This window comes from Nematolebias whitei, chromosome 19 (genome assembly GCF_014905685.2).
Source record: "Nematolebias whitei isolate Nwh7 chromosome 19, NemWhi1, whole genome shotgun sequence".
Lineage (NCBI taxonomy): Eukaryota > Metazoa > Chordata > Actinopteri > Cyprinodontiformes > Rivulidae > Nematolebias > Nematolebias whitei.
In genome coordinates this window covers 30,647,399-30,666,461 of record NC_056516.1, presented here as the reverse complement: position 1 = coordinate 30,666,461, position 19,063 = coordinate 30,647,399, and the positions used below count along the sequence as shown (strand labels likewise).

Genomic DNA, 19,063 nt, shown 5'->3' with positions numbered 1-19,063 from the left:
CAGTTGAGTTAACCACACGACTTGACACTTGACATCTAGATATTTACTTCCTAGTAGGGGACAACAAGGTTACAACTCAATATCCTTTTGTAATTCCACTGGACACACCTGAATGGAAGAAGACAGCGAAACCGTCTCCAATCGAACTAACTCAAACATGTCCTCAACCGAGTAGAAGCACTGAATGAAATCTGCAAGCTTGCATATGAAAACATGTTTGCATTTTCGTTCTACTCAGATCGTGTTTGCTGGATTTGTTTAAGCGCTAAATGTAAGAAAAAAAACTTTCTTATTACTGTTGTGTGGTTGCTGGCATTTAATTCAGGTCAAAGTCAGCGACGCATGACCAAATTTTACCTTGTGCAGTTTGTGTCAAGGCTCACACAGTGCATGGGCATCGCACGAGCAAACTTGTGCACGTGCGCAAATTCACATACAGGCCGTCGTGCTGTTCCGCGTGTGGTGAGAGCACCCTGAGGGGTGCCGCTGAGCTGTCAGAGCACGATGGATGAAGAAGCTGGCCCGCATAGCAAAGGGCTCTGGGGAAATCCCACCAACATGACACACACAGACACCCCCCCCCCCCCCCCACACACACACACACACAGAGGCTCAGTGGACAAGAAGATACGCCTGTTTTAAACTGCAGATGTGTGAATTTGCACCCAATATTATGAATGCAGAAGCAAAAATATTAATGTAGTGAAATCATACATGTGCACTTGCACAGAACCACACACTCACATACGTACTGAAGGGGTAATTGCTATATGTGAACGTCAAAAAAACTTTTTTCTTGAGCAGAACATCTGATTCTGATAAAAGAAGAAGGCTCAGGAATCTCCATTTAGCACACAGTTGGTCAACGTGGATAGATAGTATCATAAAAAAAAAAAATCGCACAATATTTTAACTCTTTTCCCTTGTTAGACTTGCCTTTTAGAGACCAAGTACATCGCAAGAGATCATAATTTTAAGGGGTCAAAGAGCTAATAAAAATATATATATATATATATATATATATATATATATATATATATATATATAAATAAATAAAATATTATTGCTACAACAACGTCCCTCGTTTAGCGCAGGAGTTCCATTCCCAGGCCCCCTGCAATAAGTGAAAAATGGCAAAATAGCAAGTAATATTTGTTTATTTTAGTATTTATATATATATATAAAGGTGTTTTAAATCCTTCCCACAATTTTGCAATATTCCAAACAATGTTTCTAAACTCTAAACGCTCTAAAAGAGCACAGAATGTCATGATCTCCGCTCCCTGCCACTCTTGGCCCGCCGCAATCGCTGGCAGGTGGGAGAGCGGAAATCATGACACGCTGCAGGAGGGAGCTTCTCCCTGCACCTTTGGGCTGCACACAGGTGCAGCAGGTGCTAAATCATTTAAAGTAATTTATTTTTAAATAAACAATCCATGTCGCTTGAGCGGCTCATCCATCAATCCATGTCCAATCTTACTTTGGAAATATGCGAGTCTGCGAAAGTTGAACAGCAACGTAGTGAGGGACTACTGTACCAGCAAACTGAATCCTAAGACCAGTTGCAATAAGGAACAGAAGCCATGTTTTGTGACAACTGCAGTCTGAATAATCTGATCTAATCTTTTTTACATGGAAATAGGGGGAGTGGTGGCGCAGATGTTAGAGAAGGCAAGCCTGTGATTGGAAGGTCGCCGACTCGACCTCTCGAACTGATAGCATCAAAATGTGAGTGAAAAAGGTGAAGCACCCACACCAGCCTACACCCTCGTTTGCCCCACTCTATGCCCTTGAGCAAGGCCCTTAACCCCACTATCTGCTTACCCAGGCACCCTAGATTGCAGCCCTCTGCTCCATGCTGTGGTCTGTGGTTGCATCAGGAAGGGTAAAAATTGCAAAGTTTTTGTGCAAGTTAGTTTGCTGTGGCAACCCCTAAGGTAGGGAGCAACTGAAAGAAGAAGAAAAATACCTTTTTATATGGGAATATTGGCATTTCTGATAAATGTGATTTTAGTTTTATTTCCAAACTTCCTTACAATAGTCTGTTAGCCTGTTAATCGTCCCACTGATGTTCCCCCCTGAGGGTGTGTTGTACAAGAACATTTTAGCAGATTCACAGATTTCAGAAATGACTGGCAAGAACGCACCTCTTAAAGATGAGAGAGAAACACACATCAGAAAACTAACAATAAAACACAATTCGAAATAAACTACAGGAATCATCTGACAGAGCCGTTTATGGTGCGCCTTAGCTCAAACTGCAACGAAAAGAAGATAAAATAAGCACGTTTGCGCTTTGCAACAGCATATAGTTGCAGGTTTGGAACAAAGAAACAGAAGAGTTCATTGAAAGCTCAAAGATGAACATAGTAACAATGGACCAAAGCAGATCTTGTAAACTGAAACAGTCTGATTTCAACAAGAAGGATTTCCTCAATGAGGGTGGTAAATCTCCACGCTTGGCGAAAGCTTGAACAATCCATTAACAATAATAAAGGCCGAGCAGCAGGAAGATCGACCCTTAAAGGGGAAGGTCAGCCTGATATTACGACTTTAAAGGTTTCCTATTACGGCTAAACTTCAATATAACCGCTCACCTTGCCTTTAATGGCTGCTGGCTATGCACTGGCTGAGTCTATACGGACAGCTGAAATCCGCTCTTTCTGTGATATTACTGGATAGTGGAGAGCAATTTATGGGTCTGTTTCTGCGCTGCCGGTTGGAGGTGTGAGGGTTGTTATTAAAATTGCAACAGACGTGAACGAGATCTCTTGATATCGCCCTGGCTGACCCCGCACGTCCTCCTGAGACGTATGAGACAATTCAGATGCCATGCACCTGGAATCAAAAGTGCTTAACTTGCATTTCTTCTTTCTTCAGGCCTTTTCTGACATTCTCACCTCCATATTTCCCTTTCAGCTCAGTCTTTTCCAGCCATGACACCCTTTTGTTTCCCACAATTTGCTACTTTTTTAGACACCAACAAATTTCTTTGAGAACACACTAAGTTACATGCAATCCTGCACTCAAAACTTTTCTTTCAGTCTCTCCAACCCACTTTTCCCTGCCAGGTTTTCTCCTCTACAGGGTGACTTCAGAGAAGCGACACAGAAAGGAGAGAGGACACTGCAAAGGAGTGCAGGAGCAGAAGAGGAAAGAGGCGAGAGTGCAAGCTCTTAAGTAGATTGCAAAGAACAGCACAGAGGCATGAGTGTGAATATTAAAAGGGTTTTCTTCTGACCGAGAAGATCCAGCCTGCAGCAAGCACACTACCAGGGAGGCAAAAAGATGGTGACACAGAGAGAGAAAAAGGCAGAGAGGAAGAAGAGACCCACAGACTACTCTAACTATTTAAAAAGGACAAAGACGATTAGCTGCAGGTGTCATACATCACAGCGTACACAATCTATCACACTGTCCAACTGATCTGAGATGAGAAATTACTGTAATTGAATCTGAGAAGAGGCTCCTGCTCGCAAAGGTGATGCTTTTTTTTTATATGAAATAAATGAAAAGCGGTCAGGCGAGAGTAATAAAAGGCAAAGGGGGAAGACGACTCACCTGGAATTCCTGGTGGGGTTTTCAGGTATTTTCCATTGAAATGCTGTATCACAACTTCACACTTCTCTGTGGATTCCATCCTGCAGTAAAACAATGTTAAACAGACTTCAGTCTTAAAATATTTACTACCCATTTGTAGCAAAAGCTGAAAATATAAATTGCAGAGTCATAAAAGCCCCACTTTACATGCTGCAATAACTTATTCCAAAGTATTTGTGGGAAACAGATGTCCTTTTTTAACTTTACTTCAAACTTTGGAAAAAAAAAAAAAGCGTCTCACAGAAAATGTTTCCACTGCAACGCTTCATATATGAAGCAGATTATATTAAATACAGCCAAAGATGCAACGTTAAAAGATCCCAAAGACTGCGTCCGTCCTGATAGTATCATTGTATTCTTTCAAAAAAGTCCAGTAAAACCATCGACAGTCTCTCCATCTACTGCGGAGCATCGTCTGCATTTGTAAGAAGCTCGTAATGAAATCCAAGGCTTTAATGGAAGAAAACGTTGATGCAGCCTTTGTGCATAATATAAATGATAGATGGATTGACAGACAAGGCTCATGCAAAGTCTGCAAAGATGTACAAGGAAAGTTACAAGGAGCCAGAAGAAAGGAAAGTGTAAGCAAAAGAAATGTTTATGTTTAGTAAACTATTGCAAAAGCTTGGAGAGAACTAACTGGTCTCCACTCTCAGGCATTGGATCAAAGACAGAACGGGCCAAACAGCTGGCCAACAGGGGAGCTCTGATCTTTTACATCACAGGCCTGTAGACACTTGTGTCAGACAGACGTCAAATCAAACACGTATATTAGAATATCAAGCACAGACAGCTGCACAAATGTACAGTTTGTTGGCAAACAAAGACCCCCCTGTCTGTTTGCTCTGCTAAGAGGAGAGATGTGAGATAACATCCAAATCAAACATGAAGGCCTTATAAAAACTAAATTCGGGCAGACTTCATTTAAATTTTGTTCATTATAAGCAAAACAGTAAGATTTTAAGGAATGGCTTGTTTCTATCACTAGGATTTCTTTTTTTTTAATCTGCTGTCATTAAAACAGAACTGTGTTGAACAGACACACACCTTTTATTTTCAGCTTTTTTGCGCTCATAGCTGTATTGGCTTCAAGAATTTGCTGGTATTGAGCAGAATCCAGTCTTCCCGCTACAAGAGAAAATGCCCCCATGCCACTGCTTGCAACACAAGCCAAAAGCATGACCGGCTCACCTCGGTGCTCAACAAATGGAACATTGTTTTCATGAAAGTCTGTGCCGTTTCCCTCCCTACCAACATACTTTTGCTTATTGCAGCCATAAAGTTATTTTTACCTTCATTAGTTCACAAGATATGCATTCTATGAATGTTCAATTCCAGTTTTCAGATTGAATATGATTATGTGGACTCAGGAAACATTTTTTAGTGGATGAATCTTCTATGAAGTATAAGTGCTACATATTATCATTGTATGTTCCCATAAAATGACAAAATAAGTTATCTGCATTTAACCCATCACACCTGGGATACACCCAGGTGGAGCAGTGGGCAGCTATGGCTGGGAGTTGAACTGTAACTTTCTGGCCCCAAGTCGGCTGCCCTACCTCTACCTAATCTCTGCCTCAGTAATGTCTTGTTGAAGGAAGCACAACAAAACTGTATAATCATTTAGAGTTTGCTAATGTTCATTAAAGGTTTCTGAACTGGGGCAGCTGTAGATGAGTGGTTAGAGCAGCCATTCTCCAATGGGAGTTGGGGGTTTGATTCCACCAGCAGCCAAATGTTAAAGTGTCCCTGGGCAAGACACTGAACCCCTCATTGTCTCCAGTGTGTGTGCCATCTGTGTTTAAATGTGATCTAAAGCACTGATTAGTCTCTACAGATTCAGATTAGCTTTGTAGAGATCTAGTAGAGTGCTGTATGAATGGGTAAATGAGAGCACAGATTGCAGTGGAAAGCACTTCGAGTGTCTTGATTAGATAGAAAGACGTTATATAAGTACAGTCCATTTATCATTTACCATTTACCTAGTGGTTTGCATTTCTAGCAACACTGCAATCAATTTTCTTTGTTATTTTACTTTTGCAGAACTAATTTGACCATACGGGGGCACAGTGGCTCGGATGGTAGGGCTATTGCCTCTCGGCGAGAAGGTTGCTGGATTGAATCTTGGCCGGGGGCCTTTCTGGGTGGAGTTTGCATGTTCTCTCCGTTCATGCGTGGGTTTTCTCCGGTTACTCCGGTTTCCTCCCACAGACCAATAACATGCATGTTAGGCTGATTGGTAACTCTAAATTGTCTCTAGGTGAGAGTGAGTGTGAATGGTTGTTTGTCTCGTTTGTCTCTATGTGTCCCTGTGATGGACTGGAGACCTGTCCAGGTGTCCCCTCCTTCACGCGCAGTGACTGCTGGATATGGGCACCAGTGACCCCCGCAACCCAAAAAGGAAAAAAAAAAGGGTAAAGATAATGGATGGATGGATCTTGACCTTGTCATCCTTACAATAGCCATGTCCTTACCACAATTCAAAACATTCAAAGAACTAGTTAAATGCTCTTTTGTCCTCATTTCTGCTTCATTAACATTGACCATTAATGTTTTCTACAGGCATGTAGACAACCTGCCTTGAGAGTTGGTTTACAGGCATGCTAAGACTTGTTTTTTCACACCAGGTGTGATCAGACACTTGGGCAGACTAAATAACATCCAAGAAAAACAAGACGCCTGAGAATCTGAGTAGAGACAATTTTGTATAGTGGAAAACCAAACTAAATGATTTTATACTACCTGAACTAGAAAATAAGGCTTTATCTTTAGGTTTATCTTTTATCTAGGTTTATCTTTAGCTTTATCTTTAGGTTGTTCTTGTGCAGATAAGTTCATGTTCTACCCACAGAATGTTTTACCAAGGTGCCCAAACTTTTACATACTTCTGGAAGGCATGCAAACCCCAAAACAAAACAGTCTGAGCCTAATGCAAGCGATTTGAGGAAAAGCTTTGTTTGCTTTCTTGCCCCGTGTATGTGGGTCAGAGTGTTTATTATTTATTGGAGGGGCGCAGTGACTTCCTGGAGTCCAGCACGGCTGATCTCCCACTTCAGTAATAACAAGAAGGCAGGAAATCCCTGCCTTGGGGCTTGGAAATAGTTGAACAAAAGACTTGAATAAAACTTGAACTTTTGGTGTTTGCGGTTAGTAATTTTTGAACATATTAAAAACAACATAGAAACATTCATTTACCAAGCAGACGGTTTCAGACTGTTTTATAGCTTTCATGCAAATCTGAACAAACTGATACATTTCTTTGGAATATATGGTAGTTTAAAAAAAGGGGGAATTTTGGCATTATTGCTCAGAAAGCATGGGTTTTATTGCGCACAGAAGAATTCCCACAAAATGACACACACAAAAAAGGCAAGAGAAGAAGATTGCCAATCTCCTCTTTGACCCCCACTCAGCTGGTTATTGTTAGGAAGAGGTGAAAGTGATTGCTGAAACGCTGGCGAGCACAAACTGACCCACTCTGATACTGATACTGTTGGACGTTTAAGTTTTCAGTGCTTCCAGACCGTCTAACGTTAAAGACCAGAATTCCTTTTGTTTTCTGAGATCATATTTTACCAGTTTTAGCTTCTCTCCATTGGCTCCCTGTCAAATTCAGAAATGAATTCAAAATCTTACTTCTAACATACAGAGCTCTCAACGATAGATCCATCTTATATTACAGATCTTATTGTTCCATATTTTCCTAACAGAGCACTTCGCTCTCAGACTGCAGGTTTACATGTGGTTCCCAGAGTTTCCATGAAGCAGAAGGGGAGGAAGATCTTTCAGTTATCAGGCTCCTCTCTTGATGAACCAACTTCTAGTTTCTGTCCGTGAGGCTGACACATTATCCAGTTTTAAAACTGGGCTTTAGACTTTACTTTTTGATAAATCCTATAGTTAGGGTTGGCTTGGGTTTACTGAGCTATCCCTTAGTTATGCTGCTATAGGCTTAGATTGCTGGAGGACAATCTGACCACATTTCTTCACTCTGCTGTTGTCTTTACTTACTCTACTCTACCTGTTTTGTATTTGTAATTATTTCTATCCTTAAAATGTGTTTGTTTGTTTGTTTCTGCTTCCTGTCCTTTCAAACCCCAGCCAGTCAAAGAAGATGGCCGCTTGTCCTGAGCCTGGTTCTGCTGGAGGTTTCTTCCAGTTAAAATGGAGTTTTCTTTCCACTGCTACCTTTGTGCTTGCTCAGAATGGGAGACTTCGATGAAGTGAAGATTCAATGAGTCTGCTAGCTTCCAGTTCCTTCTTAGATACCTTTTACTAATTGGCTTTTGTATGTTTGTGAATGATTTTGTTCAGTGCCCTGAGACAACTTCTGTTGTGATTTGGCGTTACATAAATAAACTGAATTTAATTCTTATATTGTCATCCTTCATGCAGAAAAACAAAATGAGCACATGAGTCCATTGAACTTAATGTTCTTTCAGCTTGTTGAGTTTAAACCAGCCTGCATGCTTACATTGTTACCACCATCATGGCAGATTATGAACTTAAAATGAACAAGTGTTTTTCTGTTTCCTTCCAGTACTTGCAGCTTCATTTGACTGCAAACATTTAAAAAAGAAGGATCTAAATCTACCATAGTAAAACCTATAGTACCTAAGTGAAAGAAGATTTGCTTTTCTTTGCACAAGGGATTCCCATCAGGAAACTAAATTGTGTTAAGTCACAGTAACATATTAAAAACAAATATTTTTATGCATGAATTTGCACACCCGTGCAGTAAATGCATTTCAGTTATTTCTCTACACTCAGAGGACTGATATCAAAATGAGATTGTTTTTCAATGTGGGCTTGAGTGATTGCAATGCCTTTATGATAATATGCTCCTGGAATGTGCAGAATTCATTGCACCCCAGATTTTCATCCTTTTTTCCCCCACCCACTTTTCCTGAAATACTCATATCTTCCTGTCAGCCTCGCACTTCTCTGTCCTTTGTCTCTCATCCCGCTCTTATCGCTACCCTCATTCTTCTTTTTTTTTAAACCATAGCTTCTTTATCGCTCTCTCTGTCCCATCCATCTTACTCCCAGCCCGTCTACAGCCTTTCTTTCTGACGTCTTTCTCATTCCTCCCCGTCTTTCAACCTTGGTTATTTTCTCCATCGTTCACCATTATACTCACTCTCTCTTGCCCAGTCTCTTCTACGTTCCATGGCCTCCTTTCCTTACCTCTCTGTCCATTTTTTTCCTTTCTATATTATGCCCAGTCCACATCAGCATCAGTCTCTCTTTCCTCTCCGTACTATCTTTTTTAGCATATGTAATCTTTCACACTTCCTGGAATCATCAATCTCACACTGACCCTGTTTCCACCTCTTTTCTAATCTTTCTTTCTGTTTCCACTGCCCAGTTAGTAGTTAGGAAGACACTAACGGGTCAGTCGGGCTCAACTGATCAATACTTACAGCAAATGGCCTTGTACACATGACTCACACTCAGAAAAAAGCAAATGGATCACTTAAAGCACTCCGCTAGTTATGCATAAAATACACTGAAAGGAAAAACTAAAACAAGTACCGTGTATTTGAAAAAATAGGATAATTTAGAATTTTGTGGCAGCAACACATCTCCAGAAAGTTATGACATGAAGCACCAAAAAGCTGTAAAAGTAAAGTGACATGAACAAGAACCAGCTGAAGGATCATTCTGCTACAGATTGGGTTAATTGGCAGCAGGTCAGTAAAAGGACGGGGAATAAAAAGAATATTTCAGAGACGCTGAATCGCTCCTAAAAAAAGATGGAAGAGGTTCACCACTCTACAAAATGCTGCCTCTATAAATAGTCAAACAATTGTAGAAAAATGTTCCTTAGTGGAAAAATTGGAAAGACTTTTTTAACATACCATCATCTACAGTTCATAAAATCATTTTTCACAATCAGGCTTGTAGATGTGTGCGCATGAGTCTGTATTTAATTACATATTTGAACCTAAGCACAAACAATACATTTAAAATTCTGATTAAATGTCAGAACGTATTTTTATTTTCAAGGCACCTTTGTGAGCTTTGCTTCACTAAAACGTAACCTTGAACAAAACGATCAAATATCTGGCTCTGACAGTCAGTATAAAAATAAAAACTAGGGATGCACGATATTGGGGTTTTGGCCGATATCTGTTATGCCGATATGTTAAAACTTAGTTGGTCAATAACCAATTTATTTTGTTTCCCTAGACCTACTTACAGAGACTACTTAGCTTTCTCTGCTGTGGAATTAAAATACTACATTATTCTGCATGGTCTTTGTCAATTTGGCCTGATACCAAATGTAGATGTCAAAAAGGGGGCTGAAAATGATGTAACACTTAATACTTCAACTTGGATTATGTTTAATGCCAAATTTATTCAAGACATTTACTCTAACACAATGACAACACTCGAACAGTCATATATATATATTATCGCTAATATCGACGGATACCGATACCATGCCGATAATATCGTGCATCCATAAAAAAAACTTGTGTGAGATTATATTTAGACAAACTGGGATGCTTCTAGTGTGCAAAGGAGTCAATCACAAGAACTTCAGTGTGCAATTTATTTATAGATTCACAGAAATCATCACAAACTGATGATGCTTTCCTTCTTATCTTCATTTTTGTAGTACAGCAGGTAGCAAGCAGCCATGTAGACAAGGAGTAAATAAGGCAGACAGGCGGAAAAGCAGTCACAAACCAGTCAGCCAGTCAAGGTTTTGGGGTAGCCAGTCAGTTAAGTGAGTCAGCCAGGTGGACAGGGAGGCAGGTTTCCATGTATGCCGCTGGTTAATGGCATCAGGTGCTGCTGTCTGCAATGATTAGTGCCGGGACTGGAGTAATGGGCTCTGATAACAGTAATGGATCGGCCCACAAACACTTAGCTCAGTTTACTCTCTCTAATGCCCCTCACAGTCCAGCCCTCAGCAGCTGCCTGTCTGTCTGTCTGTTGACACAGCTAATAGGAGTCCTAAATTTCATAAAATACATTGATTTTCCTCATCTCCTCGGGACAGTTGTTTTTCCTGCTCTGACATATTTCATCACTCTTTTTAAATTCCTCGAGCCGTCCAAACCTGATTATTTTTTCTCCCATCTGAGCATATTCATTTCACTTTCTTTTACCTAAAATTTCTCATAATATCTTCATATCTGTCTCATGACATTTCTTTCTCTCTACACGTCTTCCTGCCTGCCCCGTGTTTCACACCCTCTCCTCTCCATCATGTTGCACCGAGGATTTCTTGAACAGGTGGCCTGTGGCAGGTTGTTGCCATGCTCTGTTTGCTGGTCTGCAGGAGGCTGCATGCTGGTTTAAAGAAGTTTCTAGTGCCTGCTTTCTTACATATGAACATCTTTATACATGCGTGGGTGTGGAATAGTTTATCTGTGCATTTATTTTTATTTTAATATGCTTCTCTGTTCTGCTTTAACTTCTGGAAATAAAGAAGGGACTAGGAGAAGAGTTGAACCAGAGCAGGTGATTAAGAAAAATCCCTGCAAGATGGTGGTTGTGTGGCCGTCAGCGGCCTCCTCTGGGTGAACAGGGGGGAATGTGTGGAGAGGAATGAGAGCCTGGTGGCTGCTGTCGAAGACAAGGATAGAACGCTTTATGACTTTGGGGGATTATTACACTGAAGTGGAAACTTTTCTAAGTAGAAAAAGAAATGAACGGTTAAACGATGGAAATGTAGCTGAAGAGGCTATAACGTAAGGATGCTGGTGAATAGTCAGACACAGAAACACATGCATAGGCACGCATAACTAAAGAAGAAACAAATCATTAGGAGATAGTAAGTGGTTAAGTTTGTGCACATAGGGTTCCTGCGTATAATCATGCATATGCATGTGCATCTGTTCTTGTGCAAATCAAACATGGGTTAATAACCCAACGTTTAATTAACTCATCAAAAGAAATGCTGCCAACCTGTGACGACAGTTGTGCAGCTTCTACTGTGGCTCCGGAGGGAGCTTTCAAAAGTTTGAAAAACATTTCTCTGATAAGTGTGTGCCACCAGGGTTACTTCAGCTTGCTCTTGAGATGTGACATTTTAAATATGAAGTCAAAGTTACAAAAAATGGTGTGGAGTTTGGAAAATATGCGTTGACTGAAGGGTATAAAGGTACTAACTGTGTTACAGAAAATGTCATTTCTTTTTAGTTTGACCCACACAGAACATAAGGACCAGGATTCTCGCGTTGGTTTTATGAATATGGATATTTACCTGGCAAAGCCGACTCCTCTGCTGACCCCATTAGCATCCCTCAGTATCCGCGTGGAGATGACGTGACCCAGGGGCTTCAGCATGTTCTCCAGCTCCTGCTCATCCATAGACACTGGCAGGTTGGAGATATAGAGGTTGGTGGGGTCCTGCTCTTGTTGCTGCAGGGCCACGATGTGCACATGGAAAAAGAGGAGAAAAATAAATTTAGACAAAAAAAAAAAAAGGGCATCACTATGACTCGTAGGAACTGTAAATTATGCAAAAGCTTGGTGTCGTGTGTAAACAGTTAACAACAAAGCAAACTGTCACCAAACTTCAAATCCACATGACATTTAGCCTTTGAGACAAACATATTTATCTACACTAATGTGATACGGACACATCAATAATTCATTGAGCCTCAGGCTCTGTGAGTGAGAGACACTGAATAAGTGTGTTGGTCATTTTAAAGATTTGTGTGAGCAGAAAGAGTCATCAGAGTACAAATCTGTAACATCTTGCATAATACACATTCAAAACTGAGGCGCTCTGCATTTGTCATTTAAACAATTTGCGTTTTTGTATAAAGAAAATGTTTTCACGGTAACGTCTGGCTGCTGCATGCTGGGTGAGGTTGCACAGCTGGTGATGAGTTTAGCCTGGGGTAGCAGAGGCTGTGCAGCGAGCCCGAACAGCTGGAGACTTCACCAATCAATCATTCTCAGATCCATGTCATCAAAACACACGTCTCTATACGACACATATTTATGTTTGAAACCACTCAGTACTTAAATTAAGCATGAAATGCCATTCTTAGGGCCAATTATAAATTAATGAAGTTATAGCCGATATATAGTCTTCAAACTTTTTAAATCACATTCAGTCCATCCTTCCTTCAGGTAATAAATGACTCATCCAATCAGGCAGCTAGCCAGAGTTTCTCTCTTTCAGAATCACATCTCCAAGCCTTTTGTCGAGCAGCAGCCAGGACCATCACAAGTTAAATCTGTCAAGGACAAATACAACACTTCAGCCAGCCGCTCATGATGTGCTAACAAGCTAGATAATCAGTAATAGATGTAACATTTTGATGAAATTTCCACCTCAGCAATCATCTGAACACAATCTATTAATCTTATTTTATTTAAAAGTAAATGTATGTTTTTTTTTTTATATAAGGGCAATTTGTTGTAAACTAAACAGATTATGGATCATTTGGTTCTAGTGATCTGCTAAAAAAATATTTTAAAGTAAATAATTAGTTTGATAAATGTTATTTTAGATTTTATTCATTGTAAAAGCCTTGTGTAGATCAATAATCTGAGCATTAAAGGGTTGTTAAAAGTTATAACCACGTAGAAAAGCAATAGTCTGCACAACTGACTTCAATTTAAATGAGGAAAAACTGCTGAATCTGCCAAGAACAACATCAGAAACATTACAAAGCATATATCCTTTTAAAAATAGCCTCGTCTCATGGGACTAACAGAAGTTAAGTCCAATACAATGTGATCAATAGTTATATTTAATTTAATTTTCACACCTTCATGAATGTAGCCTTAAAATAAACTGATTTAGCTTCAAAAATGGTATTTCATGCACATGTTTAGTACTGTAAATAGCAGCTTCAGTAAGTCTTGAAATGAGAGGCCTGTCATCCTCTCAGCTGGGGGTTGTAGGAAAACTTCAGGCTGCGTAGACGCTGATAAAAAAAAAGACAAAATCCTTAAAGACTCTGTGATTCACCACAGGCAAAGCTGTCTTACTCTCTCTTTCTCTGCTTCCCTCTGACGATAAAGGAAGAGTCAGAAGAAGAGGAGGAGAAGCACTGTCTACACCAGTGTCTTGCCTCCATCTCTCCATCTGTGAGAGGAAAGGACTGGTCTCTCCCCTGATTAATTAGCTGCTTTATCTGACAGGACATGTTTGATCTGATTAAAACCTTTGGGAGGAAGCTGGTGCCGGAGACCGCAGCTTTTTCCTCCTTTAACCGTGAACTCAATTATTTAACAAAACTCCTCCTACCTCTGCAGGTTGGTTGAGAGCTTTAGAACACGTGGGAAAAAAGTAGCTCAGAGTTTGTATAATGCAGAATTTGGAAGTGAATGAGGCTTAATTAAATCTGCCTTTAAAAATCGACTATACATGTGTCACTCTCCTGCTAAGTCTCTTGGGAGTGTGTAGCCCAGCAGCTGCACTTTCCTTTGAGTTTCACCGGTTATATGAGCTGATGTTTTTCAGTATTATGTCAGATAGGCTTCATATCTGAATGCAGAAAGGAGGTTTGGATCACAGAGTTAACTGACTTACTCGCTGGGCTAAGCCAGCAGTAAGTCGGTGTATTTGCATGTGCGCACACTGGAATGAAAGCACTTTCTCCTACAATCGCGAGCCGGTTTGTGCAGAATGTGAAGCGGTAATTTGGGTGCGTGGGCTAATTGTAGAGGGCTCTGTTTGCAGCGGGTATTATCACAGGGAGGCCTCCTTTAAGCACGACCGCCTCGCTAACTTTTCTCTTTGATGACGTTCCGCACCACAAAGCCCTAAATACCCACATGAGAAGGTTAGGGAGAGGAGTGGAAATGGGAGTATTTTGACGGGAGGTGAGATGGGCTGGCACATTCCACAAGGAGATTTAATTTCCTTTAATGTCAGCCTTTGCACATGCTATGCTGTCAGGCTATGAATGAAACGGTAATTGAGGTGTGTGGCTGTGCGTTCCAGTGTGTATCCTATCTTAGTGTAATTATGTATGGGCTTTTGTTCCATTAAAGGTACAGTTTAAATTGTACACTTGCGTGTAAATACCTTTCCTGCTTTATGCATGTATAGCTCAGAGAAATGCTCGCTTATGTGTGTGTGGAGCTCATCGCTCCATCTCCTCGCCATTGACCAGCGTTGTATAAGGTTAATGGAAAGGCTCCAGGCTGCACTCGGGCTTTGATGAGCATAATTCCTTAACCTTGCCACCAGGAGAGGAGGAATCAAACTGTGTGCACGTGTGATGGAATGGAGGTTTGGACGACGTGTCATTTCCTGCTGACGGATGGCTCCCTCGCTAGACCTGACAGCCCGGTAGCAGTTATTTCATTTCGACTCCCTGCTCTGTTTACCCCACTGTAATTTCAGAGAACATTACCATGATACTGAGGAGGGGGAGTATTAGCAAAAAATATTAATAAATAATAATAAAAAAAAGGACGACGGCGAGGATTTTCAGTTGCTGATTACGTGCAGAAGGTAAAGACTGAAAAAGGCAGAGAAGGGGAAGCTGAAAAGATTGAGAGATGGAGGCAGCGGACATGACAGGCAGATATAACACATTAAAGGAAGCCCTTGTTGCCTTTTGATAAAGCTTTAGGAAAAAGAGACGTCAGGCTTTAGTAGTTTCTCGTTGCGCCTTTGGGGCTCTCAAGGCTGTATCACTTTGAGTGATAGAAGTTTGAGAGACAGATGTGTGTCTTGACCTGGAGCACTGCATGCAACACTGTGCAGAGGCTGGAGGCTGCTTCCACTCTTTCAAACACGTTTCTCTCCCTATATTTCCTACTTTTAGAGATGGGCTGAGTGCTCAGTCTGCAGGCAGCTGGAATCTGACAAATTTCAGATTGACCGGGAGTAGAAGATCAGACATGTAAAAATCTATATGTAGTTTTATTTATAGAAAAGCACTAGCAGTCCTAATGTATAGGATGTGTTTAGTGCAGAAGTTGTTAGCGTGCAAAAAGACTAGTCTGTACCATCACTAAGATCTTATTTTTTTAGATAAAGGAAAACAGATGTGTTTACATCCCTGCTGTTCAGAAACAGTCTAGTTTTTCCTTATAGCACCAGATGCCACTTAAATTGAGTATCTAAAGTTCAGTTGTTTAATTTTTGAAACATTTAATTTGCAAGCAGAGGGAAAAATACATCGTCAATGTGGACAGAATTCAACAAGCAAGAAGGTTTAACACCGTAAAACACATTTATGTGTTAATTATAAGAAGTGCAATTAAGTACAACGGGCCAATCTGAAAGGTGACTTGAAGGAGTTTTATAGGCAACTGGGTAAATATGGCTGGAAAATAGAATAATTGCTTTACATTCAAGCTATAATTTCATACAGTTTCAACAACTTGCCTGTCAAAAGTCATTTGCATATTTTAATAATGCATGCTGCTTTAAATCTACGAGTTTAGTATATATTCAATAATGTGAAAGAATCGAACAGATCGAAGAGTTAATTTGAGGGTTTTTTTTTTGCACATGCCTGAAATTTAATTTATGTTTAGCTCTTGATGTTCAAATGTGTTGTGTTATGAACTGCTTTCTATGATTTATAAATTTACTAAATAAATTCACATTTATGCTGTTAGTTATCACTCTTAAAAAAAAAACTGAAATCTGATCAAACTGGAATTGATGTTTCTTTAACATTTTTCCACTATTTTTTTTTACCACGAACTTCTACTAGATCCTATTTTTAATCTGCAAATCTTTCTTGCTTCTGTTTAGTTTCTCATACTTTGTTACATCAGTGCATTGCCAAACATTTTTACGATGGCCAATCTTCATCTCAGCCCTTCATCCTTGCTTCTGTCTCCTCCTCTGTCCATCCAGCTTGCTCAAGAGATTAGAGTTGTATGTGTAATTGGCACTACAGGGGTTTTTGGCTGCTTCTCTGAGTCTAAATACACCTTCTACCAGCTTGTGTGTGCTTATGTATCAGGCTGTCAATTCTTAGGATAACAATGTGCTAGTCACTGCCCTCAGGTATGCCATTTTGGCTTGTTGTGTGACTAACCAGCAGCCTGGAGGAAAACAATAAAAGCCAAAGACAATAGGCAACGTGTAGACTGGATGGAGGAAACTGAAAAAAAGCTGTAGTTGTGGCGTTTCTGCTGCTGGGAGGATATGTTGCTGACAAGTCTGCAGATACCACAGGGAGTATTCTTTTTTTTTTTTTGGTAAATGGGTTTGAAGATTTCAGATCCTGCTGTGGGAGCCCGAGTCTGCAAAACGTATTCAAAAGACAAGACGCCCGACCAAGTGGAAGGATTGGGTGAGAAGATGTGAGGGTTCAGAGAGGCATATGAGCCAACTTCAAAAGCTTGAATTTAATTTGAGAGCAGCCAGAGAATGCAGAGACAAAAACGTAACGCTACAAAGGACCTATCATTCTGTCAGCTGGTTATCAGCTGGTCAGGCAACAGCAGGCCAAGTCAGGTAGACAGCTCGCTGCCCTTTGATGAGCGTTTCTCAACAGTTTCTGTTTCCACTTGGGAGTGAGTGGCTGAATCGCCTCTTGTAGGAGATGTTGTCAGATTCTCTTCCCATAGTCAATGGGACATTACAGTCTGCCCTCAAGTCAGTCTGTTTGCTGCTTTAAAGCAAATGTTCAAGTGTTATGGTTGTTTTTCTGTTTACAAACTAAATATATTTGATACAAAGTGAAGATTTACCATTGCATATTCATGAAAATAAAACTTTAGACGATTTGATGCCTGAATTTTATACTTGCAAATACACCAAGGTATGCAAACACACATCGTAATCCAAAATATGAATAAATACCCTCAATCCAGACGCATTGGAACCGAAAACAGCACATAACCGTGGAAAGAAAAAACAACAAGACAAGCTGGTAATGTGTGAAGTCCTTTCCCTTCTCACTGGGGGGCTGATGAAAATCAACATTTCAGCCTCAAACATTGTGCTAGAAACATTAAGTCGTGAGGCATAGATTTTGTGCCATCATTCCAATGCAATTACCATCTTAAATCTGAACAAACAACATAAAATACCTTCAACGCTCCTTTAATAGAAGGTATGTTCCTTTTGGTTGCTACTTTCTTCAAGGGGTCACCAGAGCGAGAAAACTTGCATGAAAGATTTGGCCATTTGTTTTACACTTGCGTTCCTGACACAACCTGGGCTCGAACCCACAACCTCAGGATTACAAGACCGTGGCACTGACCACCAAGCTAATGCAGCCCAAAAGGCTTTCTTATTTGTGATTATCAGTTATCAACTAAACTAATCAATGGTAATTTTTTTATTCATTAATATCTCGATACGATTGATCGTTGTATGCATCTTTAACAGCAATATTCATTTTCAGATGGTAAATGACAAAAAACCCTTTAAGTAATGTTTCTGTATGCACCGGACCAGCTTTAGACCTTAATTGTTGGTATTTTTATATTATCCGTTATTTTTAAAAAATATCTGTTATTTTTTTTATATCTTGTGTGATTCCTTGTGTATGTTCCTTTGTATTCTCTGGCACAACAATTTCCTGTGGGATCAATAAAGTTATATCTTAACTAATCTTGATACGGTGGTTTTACAATAAAAAAAACTCAAGTTTGTCATTGGACACAAAGTTATTTAATACACATACTTTAAAAGGATGCAAAAGATATAGAGAGCAGATAATAAAGTTAATGGGCAAAAAAAATCAGAGGATCACCTTGCTCCCACAGTCTTCCATTTGGCTGGAATTCAATGTTACCTGATTAAATAAGTCTCACAAATTACCATACGTTGCCGCAGAGCACACCCTAATATATCACATCATTCAGCCGCAGAATCCTTCCCATGTGTGCAATCCAAACCAATGACAACTTTGTGTGTCCTAGATCCCCCAAGGCACTGAGGTATTTAGCTTGGTTTTAAGACTTACACCCATTCACACACATTTCTACACATAATGCCTTTGCACAGAACTGTGTGTTGTAAGTGCAAAGTCGCACAAACATGCACACATTGTCAATCTTTGTCCTATTAACGGTTATGGAAAATGGCTTTTCCAGCTTCACTGTGTTATGCTGAGATGATAGATGCTGTGTAAGGAACAAAAGTGGGTGATATATTATTGAGCCTTTCAGTATGCTAACACAGTGGTGGAGCTCGGCTTCGCTTATTCTCTCAGCTGGCTCTGCTCTCTGCTGGGGTAGTTAGTGAAATATGCATCTAACATGAGGCACAGTGAGCACGACACTAAACTGGCTTTGGGTATGTTCGTCCATGTTCCAAATATCCACAGTGTTGCAGAGAAGTGCATGGGAAAGTGCTGAGAAAATATCTTCAAAGAAGCACTGACGGCAAAAAGACCAAGAAGATGACAATGTATTAGCTCATATCCCAGGAGGTCTCTGTCTGCAGCACAAAGCCTTTAGTACATTCTTACACAACTGAAGATACAAAAATAATTTTAATACACAGTTGTTAATACTTAAACACATATATATATATATATATATGTGTTTAAGTATT

The 19,063-nt window shown here is 40.1% G+C and overlaps 1 protein-coding gene across 1 annotated transcript in view; it reads right to left on the bottom strand.

The window, feature by feature from the left end:
- Positions 1-19,063, bottom strand: part of rbms3 (RNA binding motif, single stranded interacting protein) — a gene marked incomplete in the record, with an annotated part of 255,514 nt that overhangs the window by 88,331 nt on the left and 148,120 nt on the right. The window contains 2 exon segments of the mRNA XM_037692937.1: positions 3,562-3,641; positions 11,825-11,982. Coding sequence (XP_037548865.1) covers positions 3,562-3,641; positions 11,825-11,982 — 238 coding nt within the window.